Raw genomic sequence first — 13,074 nt, forward strand, 5'->3', positions numbered from 1 at the left:
ATGCCAGCCCCTGTGTGCCAGCTGTTGTACTGTGTTACTGTACTTTTCAAGGTACTGTACTGTAACAGTAAAAATGTTTTCTTTATTTTTGTTTTTTTTTAATGTATTATTTGTGTGAAAAGTATTATAAGCCTATTACAGTACAGTACTATATAACCGATTATGTTTTAAGTAGCTACGCTAACTTTGTTGGACTTACCAACAAATTGGATTTACAGACGTACTCTCGGAACGGAACACGCTCATACGTAGGGAACTTACTGTAATATTGCCTTTTTCTAGAGATGTGGGGACGTTGAGACCTTTGACAGATGACCAATACGTGCAACTTCCATTTAGGGGTTTGTTTTTGAAAAATGCAAAATTTTATTGGCCCCCGTGACCTTGCCTCGTGCTTCCCGTAGGGCCTAGACGGGCTCGAGGCACTGAATAAGTGCTCAGTGAATGCAGGCTGCCCTGAGCAGTGCGGGGGGCAGAGGAAACCCCTAGATCCTGGGATCTCATCCCAGCTCTGCCATTTACCAGCTGCGAAACCTTGGGCAGCTTATTCATTTAGATTTATGCCTCGGTTTCCTCATCACCATTAAAAAAATACCACTTTCATAAGAATTAGGTATGGCTGCATACATCCCCCCAAATATACATCCACTGAGCGCTTATTATCTCCAGACACTACTCCAAGTACTTTAAGTGCATCTCTTATTTAATCCTCACGACGCCCCTGGATACAGGGATAACTGTCCCACTTTAGACACGGGGCCCTGAGGAGCAGAGAGGTTAAGTAACTTGCTAAAAGTTTCATGGAGCGTAAGTGGGAAAGCCAGGATTCCCACCAGGTGACCTGGCTCCAGAGCCCCTGCTGGTACCCACAGGCACTGATGCGACAATTGTGAGTCACGTACAGCAGCACCAGCCACCCTGAGCTGGAACGTGAGAGCTGGAGGGGGCATCTTAGGAGTCGTTTAGTGCGATCTCCTCTATTCTGCAGATGGGTAAACTGAGGCCCAGGAGGGGATGTATCTTGCCCAAGATCACACAGCTCATGAGTGGCAGTGACAGGACCAGAAGTCATGTCTCTCATCCCCCCAGTTCAAGGACCCATTACTAAACCCCCTCCCCAAGGGCGCCCAGCAGCTTCAGAGCTGAGATGCCCTTGGGAACTCTGCATTACAAGAGTCATCTGCAGAAGGTACGGACCTCCTAAGCTGAAGGTCCCAGAGCATGAAGCCAGAAGCCATGCCCACACATCCTCTCACCTGCAGTGTCAGCGTGACGGTGAGGGTCCCAAAGAAGACGGTCATCAGCCCAAAGCCGCCAATGAGGAGGGCTCTCCGTCCCACGCGCTCGATGACCAAGCCCTAGGTCAGGGTCAGAGAGAGACAGTTATTAGTCCCCACCTAGCAGTGAGCGAAGGGGACCGTGGTGCTTGGAACGGCGCTGGGGTCATGGTTAAAGGATGGCTCTGACCTGGAGATGCTTGGCCACTTTCTCCAGGGTCACAGCCAGAGAAATGATCTTTACGAGAAAGGAAGAAAGGGAGGGAGAAGAAAGTCACAGCTCTTGCGCACCGGCTGTGTGCGGATACATTCACCTTCCCCCTAATCTTCCTCACTGGGGAGCGTGGGCTTATCCTCAGAAGGAACGTGGTTGCCCAGTCCTTCCCCCAGCTTTGGAGCCAGCGGGAGGAAGGCAAATGCCCTCCATCCCTCTGTGCTGCCTGGGGTGGGTGTTCTAGGGGCAGACTCCTGGGGAAGCCCTGGGGTGGGAGTGGGCAGAGAAGCTTCTGTCATCGTCCACTCTGCTTGTGCCTGGGTGGCTCAGCTTCATTCTGGGTGTGATACTGGGAAGCCCAGGGGACGGCAGCCCCTGAAGCCCTGTCCTCTGACCCAGCTTCCCGCAGCCATAGGGCTGTCACTGGCCTCTGTCCAGCTGCCCTCGTGTCTCCCTCTCAGGCGAGTAAGGACAGCCCCTTCACTGAGCTCCTTCAAACGCCAGTGGCCCTGAGACATCGTGATCCTCTCTGAGTCTCAGAGCCAGGCAGCCTGGGGCTTATATCCTGGGTCTAAACTTTCCACATGGGTTAACTTTGACGCGTGTTCATCCCTCCCCAGAGCCTCAGGTGAAAGGAGGACCAAATACCCTCCAACAAAACTGTCTGGAGGGTGTGCACAGGTTAATAAGAGACTGTGTTCAAAACACATAGTAAGTCTTCCAGTGATGTCAGGTGCCTTCCGCGCCCTTCCCTCCTGCCCCCATTTCACAGAAAGAGAACATTGAGGATCAGAGAGATGAAGTAACTCAGTGGCCATCACACTGCCATCATTAAGGGGAAGTGGGGTGGGAGAAGGAGATGGAGAGACAGACATAGAGAGAGAAATTGAACTCAGGGTGTCTAAATAAAAATCTACGACTTTTCTCAACTGGGTAATCAGGCAAGGCTTCCTGGAGGAGGCAACAGCAGGCAGAGATGCAGGGAGCAAAGGCTTGGACAAAGGGGTGCAGTGACACTGCTGGGGGCCATGAAGCCAGAGCAGTGCCTCTGCTGTCTACCAGCTTCAGATGATGGTTCAAAAGTCAGAACATAAAGATGAACAGTCACCATCCCGCCCCAAAGCCTCGGGGTCTCTCGCTAAAGGAGTCCTGCAGCAGGAAACCTAGAACGCTTCTCCCTTTCCTCTTTCCCTCTTTCCTCATGCCCTACTCTGGAAAAGGCAGGCAAGGAGAAACCACCTGGGCACGCTCTCTCTGGGCTCAGCCTGGGCTGCTGTCCTGCCAGTGCAGTGGGCACTGAGGGGTCAGTGGATACCGCTCTGCTGGCTTGCTGAGCGCCCACCCGGAAGGGGCTTGGGGAGGACAACAAGCTTGGCTGATGGCTACACATCTCAGAAAACATCCATGACTTTCCCTTGGCAAGGCTTTCCCTCTGCTGCCTAGGGAGGCAGGGCAGACCCTCGCCTCTAAACTTGGCCTCCTTGACACCTGACCCGACAGAGCAGAGCACAGGTGGAGTCCAGAGGCTCATGGGCCTGAAATGGGCAGATCTGGGTTCAAGTCCCTGCTCTGCCCCATGGGGTCTCTGGCCCCAGGATGGCTGACTTAGCGTCTCCAAGCCTGTTTCCCTACTTGGAAAATGCGAATGATGATTCCCGCTTTTGCAGAGTAGCTGTGAGATCAGAGGCAAAGAACTCAGTGCCTGAAATAGGCTTGAGAACAACAGAGGCTTCCAAAGAATGGCAGGAGATTTGCAAGAGCAAGTCTTGCAGTCAAGGTGGGACCTAGGGTCTGGTCCCAGCTCCTGCCTCTAACTGGCCATGTGGCCTTGAGCAAGTCAGTCATTTCTTCTGTGTCTTCATCACTCCTCTTTTCTGATGTTGGTGGGTTAGTGTGGGTGATCACAGCCGATGAGCATTTGCCAAAAGCACCTGCCATGCGCCGGGCGCTGCCTTCAGTAAACACTTCTGATGCGTCCATTCATCTAACCGTCACTACAACTTTATAAAGTAGGTTCTGTTACGCTCCTACGCTGTTGGTGGGAATGTAAATTTGTGCAGCCACTATGGAAAACAGTATGGAAGTTTCTTGAAAAGCTAAAAATAGAACTACCACAGGATCCAGCAATCCCATACCTAGGCATATACCCAGAACAAAACTATAATCCAAAAGATACAGGCACCCCTATGTTCATAGCAGCACTATTTACAATAGCCAAGACATGGAAGCAACCTAAGTGTCCATCAACAGATGAATGGATAAAGATGTGGTTGGTATATATATATGTAATCGAATATTAGTCATAAAAAAATTAAATAACACCATTTGCAGCAACATGGATGGACCTATAGATTATCATACTAAGTGAAGTCAGGCAGAGAAAGACAAATACTATATGATATCACTTATATGTGGAACCTAAAAAATAATACAAATGAATTTATGTACAAAACAGAAACAGACTCACAGACATAGAAAACAAACTTATGGTTACCAAAGGGGAAGGGGGTGGGAGAGGGATAAATTAGGATTATGGGATTAGCAGATACAAACTGCTATATATAAAATTGCTAACCAACAAGGACCTACTGTATAGCACAGGGAACTATGTCCAATAGCCCTTAATAAACCATAATGGAAAAAATATGAAAAAGAATGTATATGTATAACTGAATCACTTTGCTATACACCAGAAATTAACACAACATTGTAAATCAACTATACTTTGGTAAAAACTTTTAAAAATTAAAAAAATAGGGACTTCCCTGATGGCACAGTGGTTAAGAATCTGCCTGCCAACGCAGGGGACACGAGTTCGAGCCCTGGGCCGGGAAGATCCCACATGCCGCGAAGAGACGAAGCCCGTGCACCACAACTATTGAGGCCACGTGCCACAACTGCTGAAGCCTGTGCGCCTAGAGCCCATGCTACACAACAAAAGAAGCCACCGCACCGAGAAGCCCGCGCACCACAATGAAGAGTAGCCCCCACTCGCCACAACTAGAGAAAGCCTGTGTGTAGCAATGAAGACCCAATGCAGTCAATAGATAAATAAATAAATACATTTATAAAAAAAATTTAAAAAAAAAGTAGGTTCCATTATGTGTCTGATTTTACAGGTAAAGAAACTGAGAGACAGAGGCTTTGGGAACTTGTTTAAGGTCACGTGGCTGGTAGGAGGCAGAGCTGGCATCATCTAGTCTTTTCTGGTTCATAAGAAGACATGAACATTTTCCCAAGCAGACTAGACAAAGCGCCACTTTGTAAGAGCGCACAGTTGCGCCTGGTGCCCAGCACCCTCCTCCCTGCTGCCTGACCCTCTTCCTCACTTGAAGGCCAGCAGCTTCATCTTTGTTTCCCCAGAACCTAGAAGAGTCCCTGGCAAGTGTGAGGCCAGCAGCTGCTGGAGGGCAGGTTTATCTTTGTAAGACAGGTGAGATGGTTCTCGTTTTCCATAGAAGGAGGTTGTGAGGACAGTAAGTGTACTCTGCGGGAAGCCAGGCCCAGTGAGAGCCGTGGAGGATGTGAAGATTAGCAGTTGCTGGGAAAGTTCTAGAGAGAGAGAAGGGCATGCATCTAAGTCATCTGTCCTCTCCAGGCTTTCATGAATTGAGTCCCATCAAAGGAGGGGAGGCCCTGATAGGGGCTCTCAGGGCCAGAGCAACATGGCGGGAAGCTGGACCCCCGGGAGGTGGGGATGGAGACGGTCAGGGACACCCAGGATTAGGGGCCCAGAGAGATGATAGGATTTGTCAAAAGTCACTTAGAGCTCTTCAGAGGTAAGGAAGTGGAATAAATGCTCTCTCACACCACAGGGATGGCTGAAAATTTTCCACGCTCTTGGACTCAGTCATTCACCTTTTGGGTATTTATCCTAAGGAAATAGATATTTGGTCAAAAAATTTGTGGACAAAGATCTTTGTCATAGTGTTTATTTTTTTTTAAAGATTTTTAAAATTTTTGATGTGGACCATTTTTAAAGCCTTTATTGAATTTGTTACAATGTTGCTTCTTTCTCATGCTTTGGTTTTTTGGCTCCAGAGGCACGTGGGATCTTAGCTCCCTGACCAAGGATCGAACCCTCACTCCCTTCATTGGAAGGCGAAATCTTAACCACTGGACCTCCAGGGAAGTCCCCGTAGTGTTATTTATACTAATGAGGAAATGGAAACAATCTGGAAGCCCACCAACAACTGAACTGGTTAAACTCTGGAACATTCAGATGATAATTATGCAGGGATTCACATATTTTAAAGGAATTTAAAATAACATAGAAAAATCTTCAGAGTATAATTTTAAGCAAAAAGAGCAGAGCATAAAGCTGTATAGACAGTTTTATAAATCACAGTTATGTGAAACATGCGTTCTGGAAAAATATATGCAAAAATAGTTTGTAATGGTAAACTCTGGTTCAGGGAATAATGTGATTATGATTTTACTTGTTATGTTTTGGTCTTTTCCAAGTTTTCTACAATGAATTTTTTTTAATTAATTAATTAATTTATTTTATTGGCTGTGTTGGGTCTTTTTTGCTATGAACGGGCTTTCTTCTTTTTAGTTGCCATGAGTGGGGGCTACTCTTCGTTGTGGTGCACGGGCTCCTCATTGCCGTGGCTTCTCTTGTTGCGGAGCATGGGCTCTAGGCACGTGGGCTTCAGTAGTTGCAGCACATGGGCTCAATAGTTGTGGCACACGGGCTTAGTTGCTCCGTGGCATATGGGATCTTCCTGGAGCAGGGATCGAACCTGTGTCCCCTGCATTGGCAGGCAGATTCTCAACCACTGCACCACCTAGGAAGCCCCTACAGTGAGCTTTTTTAATTAAAAAACAAAAGAGTAAAAGATAGACATAGCTAAAACTTGGAGATGCAAATCCCTATTCCCTGAGTCACAAATGTTTACTTTTTCCTGATCATTAATGATTTGCAATACCTGCACTGGCAAATTTTCATCACTGTGTATAATGTGTTTTTGCTACAATCTAAGGATTTCATAGCCATTCTTACAGTTAACTGGGCTGAACTCAGAGTTAAGCTAGCACTGGAAATGAAGCCTGCTCATAGTTGGACCGTTTGCGGGCTTCATCTCATAAGCATCTCAGCGGGGTCGGTTAGCGTGCCCAGAGAGAGAGTGCAGAAATGACTAGAGACATTACCATGACAACCATCACAGTCTTTGGGAGACACTGAGGTTGTTACACCGAGACTGACGTGTATTGCACTGTCACCAACACACTGAACTTGTTAATGACTTCAGTGTGTTAGTGGTTTTTTTTATTGTTTTGGGTTTTTTATTTTTTGTTTCTTTTAGCTTCTTTAAAAGCATCATCATTGATTACAGAGTCAGAAAGTGTGCCCCAAATATGGACCAGTGAGAACCACTGTCTCGCACCATGATGCCAGCATCTCAGCACTTTGGCGGGGGAATCTGGCTGTTTCATGTCACTAAAGTCCCTGCATGAACCATTAACCTGAGCCAAAGCAAAGCTGGAAACGTTGTGTTTGATTTGGAAGCAGTTTGTAAATATGGTCTGGGAAGACGCCCAGGAAGTGACTGTGAAAGAGAAAGAAGTAGGATGACAACAACATTCTCCATCCTAGCGGGAAACAGGGTCAGTCTCCAGGGCTCTCTTCCTTCTTTAAATAGCACTGAAGTGCAGCCTGTCGAAAGGGATTAGAGTAAACACTGTATTTCCACTCAAGATTGAAATCATGAGTGAAGACACGAACTCCAGGTGAACAGCAGCCTCTGAGGGTTACTAGGGTCAACTGAGGATGAACTGTCAGCCTCCTGGTGCTTACAAGAAATTCCCCCTGGGGAGTCCTGAGCCAGAGTTTTCACCCATTCAGTAGCCATTTACCTGCACCTGCTGCCCCCCTCCCCCAGTGCTAAGACCAATGGTGGAATAATAATGGTAAAACATTTTTTTTTGTACATTAGATTGATGCGTAGTTAGATTCAGTAAAATGGACCTATTTTAACTGTGTAGTTTGGTAGCTTTTGACAGATGTATACACCCATAAAACCCTGACCACATCAAGATACAGAACATTTCTGTCACTTCAAAGTTCCCTTGTCCCTCTAAAGTTCCCTGGCCCCAGGAAACCACTGATATGTTTTCTATCAGTACAGATTAGATTAGGCTAGATTAGATGAGAGTTCCATATGGGTCATTGATATGCTTTTGGAATTCGTCCATGTTGTATAATCAATAGTTCATTCCTTTTTAGTGCTTAGTGGTATTCCATTGAATGGATATACCATAATTTGTTTCTCCACTCATCAGCTGATGGACACTTGGGCAGTTCCCTGTTTGGGCTCTTATGAATAGAGCTGTTGTGAACACCAGTATTCAAGTCTCTATGTAGATGTGTGCTTTGATTTCCCTTGGGTAAATACTTATGAGAAAACGGCTGGGTGGCACGGGTAAAACTTTTACAACTGCCAACTGTTTTCCATTTTAAAGTCCCACCAGCAGTGCGTGAATGTTCCAGTTGCTCCCATCCTCATCAACACTTGGTATATCTGCCATTTTAAACCTTTAGTTACCCTGATGGTGAATCATGGTATCTCACGGTGGGTTTTAGTTTTAATTTCCCAGATGACTAAGAGTGTCAAGCACCTTGTCATCTGTTTATGGTTGTTTTTGATATTTTCCTTTGTAAAAATGTCTGTACAAAACTTTTGCTCATTTTCAAATGGGTTGTTGGTCTTCTTATTGCTGAGTCACTAAGAATTCTTTATACACTCTGGCTTCAAGTCCCATGTGAAAGGTGTACTTTGTGAATATTCTCCAGTCTGGCTTGCCTTTCCATTTCCTTAACATTGTCTTTTAAATAGTCACAGCTTTTACTTTTGATGAAATCCAACTGATCAATTAAAAACAAGTTTTGTCACCTGAAACTAACATAATCTTGTACAACTATATTTCAATTTAAAAAATGGTTCATGCTTTTTATGTCCCATCTAAGAAATCTTTGCTTAACTCAGGGTTGCAAAGACTTCCTCCTATTTTCTCTGCTAGATATCTTACAATTTTAGCGTCTGTGTTTCAGACTATGGTCAATTTTGTGTTGTGTCGTGTGTGGCATGAGACAGAAGTTTTTCCATGTGACCACCTAGTTTTCACGGCACCATTTGTTGTAAAGACTACCTCTCCCCACTGAACTACTGTGACAACTTTTGTGTTTCTGGACTCTGTTCTATTTCATTGATCTGTACGACTACCCTTACGCCAATTCCCTGCTGCCTTGATTACTGTGCAGTGAACATTGTAACAGCACTTACTATGCACCAGGCATGGTTCTAGATGCTTTACATATAGGGACTTCCCTGGTGGTGCAGTGGTTAAGAACCTGCCTGCCAATGCAGGGGACATGGGTTCGGGCCCTGGTCTGGGAAGATCCCACATGCCTCAGAGCAAGTAAGCCTGTGAGCCACAACTACTGAGCCTGAGAGCCACAGCTACTGAAGCCCGTGTGCCTAGAGCCCGTGCTCTGCAACAAGAGAAGCCACCATAATGAGAAGCCCATGCACTGCAACCAGGAGTAGCTCCCAATCATCGCAACCAGAGAAAGCCCATGCACAGCAATGAAGACCCAATGCACCCAAAACTAAATGAATTAACTAATATAAAAATAAAAAAATAGATGTTTTACATATAGCAATAATTTAATCTTCATAGCATCTCTATGTTGTATATGCTATTATCATCCCCTGTTATACCCAGAGATTGAGGCTCAGAGAGGTTTGGCAGCCTCCCCAAAGTCACACAGCAGCAGAGCCAGCATTGGTTCCAGAGTCTTGCTCTTAACCCCTGAGCTACATTACCTCTCCTCACTGTCAGTAAGACAAATGCACATCTAGATTTATGAAAAGAATATACACTTTCCTTCCTTCACTGTGTGAGGCCCTGGTACTGGGGCACAGAGAAGAAAGAGATAGGTGTCCCATCCTTGGGGAATTTACGAGTTGAATTGTGTTCTCCCCCCGAAATAGGCTGAAGTCTGAACCCTTGGTACCTCAGAATCTGACTTTATTTGGGAACAGGGTCTTTACAGAGGTAATCAAGTTCAAATGAAGTTATTAGGGTGGCTCCTAATCCAGTATGACTGGTGACTTCATAAAAAGGGGAAATGTGGACATAGACATGCACACAGGGAGGATGCCATATGAAGATGAAGGCAGAGATCGGGGGGTGCTCCTACAAGCCAAGGAATGCCAAAGACAGCCAACACATCTCCAGATGCCAGGGCAGAGGCCTGGAACAGATTCTCCCTCAGTCTCAGAAGGAATCTACCCTCCAATGCCTTTGTTCAGACTTCTGACCTCCAGAAGGGTGAGACAACACATTTCTGTATTAAAGCCACCCAGTTTGTGATAGTTTGTTACGCAGCCCTAGCAAACCCATATAGGGAGCTTAGGCCTGTTGGAGAGCAGGGCTTGGCTTGTTGTCTGTTAGATGATTAAACCTATGAAAAAAGAAGGAAGGGATGGTGGGAAGGAAAATAGGGCCTACATTTTCATTTATTTCAAGTGTGACTCAGTCAAAGCTTCCAAATTCAACTTAATGTGCTTTATAGTATTTTACATACATTACTTTATACGAATTTTATAGGTCAATCTCTGTCTCTATTGTGTTCTGTGTTTCTAGCTAAGTATAAAGTGTTTGAAGTACTCAGGGTTTGGTAGAATTCCTGACATCTCAGGGACGGCAGAGCCCCGTAAGAGGTCATTCCTTCACAAGATCATAGAAGATACCCTGTTCTTTCTGTTCTATTCGAGGTGGGGCCATTACGGGTCCTGCTGGTTCCCATGAACTCAGCCCTTGCCTGGCTTGACTTGCTGCTCCTGAGCACACGGGCCACGTGGGCTGACTGTGTGCAGGGCTCCAGAAAGAGGAAGCGCTGTTGGCGGGTGGGGCTCAGCCTCCCTCAGAACATTTGATCTGAATGCTTGGAGCAGCAGGCGTGGATCCCAGCCAGAGGCAGAGTGCTCTGTCTAGTTAGCAGATGCTCCTTTCCTCAAGTGGCTTTAATTGAGTCTCACTCAATGAAGCAACTATGTACTGGGTGCTTATTATGGGCTGGCCCCTAGCCTAGCTGAATGCACGCAGACCAGAGCTGCAGAAATACCATTTCTTCAGACCTACTGTCTCTCTCTCTCCCTCCCTCTCTCTCTCTCACACACACACATGCGCACACACACACACACACTCAACATTGGAGCAAGATGCCTTCCAGACTGAGGTCAGCACCCAAGTATCCCAAATGGTTGCCTTTGATCTTGATATTTTGGGGATGGTGGGGTCCCTGAGGAGTCCCTGCCACACCAGCAATTAGTGACACTATTCAGAAGCTGGATTATTGCTAAAGCTTTAGTTACGGAAGGATGGAAGAAAGGAACAGGGAATGGTTTCATTATCGCTGACTCAGCTCTCTTGCAGAGAAAAGAAAGCCAAGGCAGATTGCATGAGAAAAAAGTCAAGTTTCCCTATTACTTTTAACTGCTAGTACTTCTGTTTTAAATTTGCAAGTGCTAATCTTTGCTTTCACAAATCTCCGTCTGAAAAGAAGCAGAGACCTCAGAAAGCTGTGGTTATCTGCAAGTTTGTGTTCAGAAGATATCTCAGAAATTATTTTCTACTTGGAACAGGCTCCCTCTAAATTGCAAGTTAAAAAAAATTCACCAAAACATACACTTTGGAAATTTCTATTTAAAAGATGAATGTGTGTGAGACGTGTATATCTGTTTGGGCCAAAGGTATGAGAAACGAAAAAATGTAACTTTTAAATGATTGTTATTCCAGGGTGGTCTGTGATCCCCAAGTATAATAAACTAAAATGGTCTTGAGACATTTCAAGTAAAGTGCAAAATCAGACATGGTTTGGGACCCACTGGAATTGCAGGAAGGTATGCCAGCAGACCAGACTTCTCCAGGTTTCCAAGTCCCGGGAGAACCTTTTCCTCTTGAGTCACTTTAGAAATGGCTTCAGGCCAGAGCTGATGTAGCTTCTAAGGGGAACACATCCTTCCTTCCTGCCCCTCTCAAGAAAGGAAAACCTTAAGAGGTTTGTGATCATAATTTAAACTGTTCTCAACTTTGGGAAAATGGAAAAAAAAATGAGCTCAAAGGAGTTGAGAAAGAGACAAAGTGGCCAGCTGACTTGGGAGTTAGCGTTCCCACAACCAGAGGCTGGAGCCTCCTCCTCGCCTTCCTTTGATGGGGGGGAACTATAGGGCAGCTCAGATGCGGGGCGGGGCGAGCCCAAGGAGGCTATTGGAGAGATGGGTAGGGAATCAGATGTTTGGTGGGAAATAAAGCATCAGGTGCACATCCTGGGAGCCAGAGGCTGGGCTGCAGGGAGTGTCCTTGGCCAAACTCAGAAACAGAACTACCTGATGAAAGGTATTATCGGAGTTGGGAGTGGGTGGGAGCGGTACTTCAGGAAAATGGGCTCTTAGCGCAAAAGCTGGTCTGCCTGGGGACGCGGGGCCCTGACTCTGCCCCCCCTTACCGGTTCCCCTTCGAACGCCCCCTCCCATGAGGATGAGCCCTTGGAACCAGGAGAGTCCCCACATCCACATGCAGACATCCCACCAGGGAACAGATTACGTAAGTGCTTCTCCAATGATGATGTAAGCACAGCATATGAAAGGCTGCTTGGCCTGAATTTTAATTTCTCAGCTCTGGTGGGTGCTGCCGGCTTGGATGGAGCCCAGGGCACCCACTCACACCTTCCAGAGAGTTTGGAGGCCAGATGAGATATCTGGTTTTCCTTTTCTTTAATGTGGCCCCCTCCCTCTGCTAAGTTCCTGGAACCTTCATTAGATTAAAGGGGAATTAATCTTTTAGTGGAGGTTCGGGTGGGGGGTGTTTCTTCCTGCCACTCTGTGGCCCATAGAAATATGGCAGATTCGTTATTTATCGACGGAAGAGTTTCCTATGTAGAGGAGGATTAATTGAACTCAGGTGTGAGGCCAGCTTTAGAGCATATTCAGTCTGATGATTCCCTGGGCAAAGCAGCCTCTTTTCAAGCCTTCTCACACTCTCCCTGCTTCTGCCTTCACCACCCCTGCCCACATCTATTTTCTTTACATGGCCAGAGAGATCCTTTTAAAACGCAACACGGCGTCTGCTCTCAACACCCTTGGCCGCGCCCCTCGGCCCCGCCGCCCCCCTGCTGTCCCTCTAACTTGCAGACACATTCCTGCTCCCGTATGAAGCCTGCACTAGACATCCTCCGTCCACCTGTCCAGATCCACTGTGTCCTGGAGGAGGACCCATAGGACCAGATCAACAGGCCCCGTTGCCCTCTGCCTCCAGGGGGTGTCAGCAAACGTGGCACCTGTAAGAAATCAGGAGGAGGGAAGGAAGGGAATGGGACCAGGTGATGGTCCCCCGGGTCCCTCCCGACAGGCACATTGCGGCTGGCTGTCTCCCTCTACTGAAGGTCCCCGCTCCTGATGGGGGCCCCCCACCCTACAAACCCACCCACCCCAAGTTACTCTTCCCTCCATCCCTTCCCTTTCACCAGGCCGGCTCTGTCCTGCTGGGGTCTGGCTGATGCAGGCCTTCCTTCTG

The 13,074-nt window shown here is 46.8% G+C and overlaps 1 protein-coding gene across 1 annotated transcript in view; it reads right to left on the reverse strand.

The window, feature by feature from the left end:
* The window catches only part of SLC2A9 (solute carrier family 2 member 9), a 265,853-nt gene that overhangs the window by 63,819 nt on the left and 188,960 nt on the right, over positions 1–13,074 (reverse strand). Inside the window, exon 10 of the mRNA XM_057706684.1 lies at positions 1,257–1,358. Coding sequence (XP_057562667.1) covers positions 1,257–1,358 — 102 coding nt within the window. The remainder of the gene's footprint in view (positions 1–1,256; positions 1,359–13,074) is intronic.

Source organism: Hippopotamus amphibius, chromosome 13, assembly GCF_030028045.1.
Source record: "Hippopotamus amphibius kiboko isolate mHipAmp2 chromosome 13, mHipAmp2.hap2, whole genome shotgun sequence".
Taxonomy (NCBI): Eukaryota; Metazoa; Chordata; class Mammalia; order Artiodactyla; family Hippopotamidae; genus Hippopotamus; species Hippopotamus amphibius.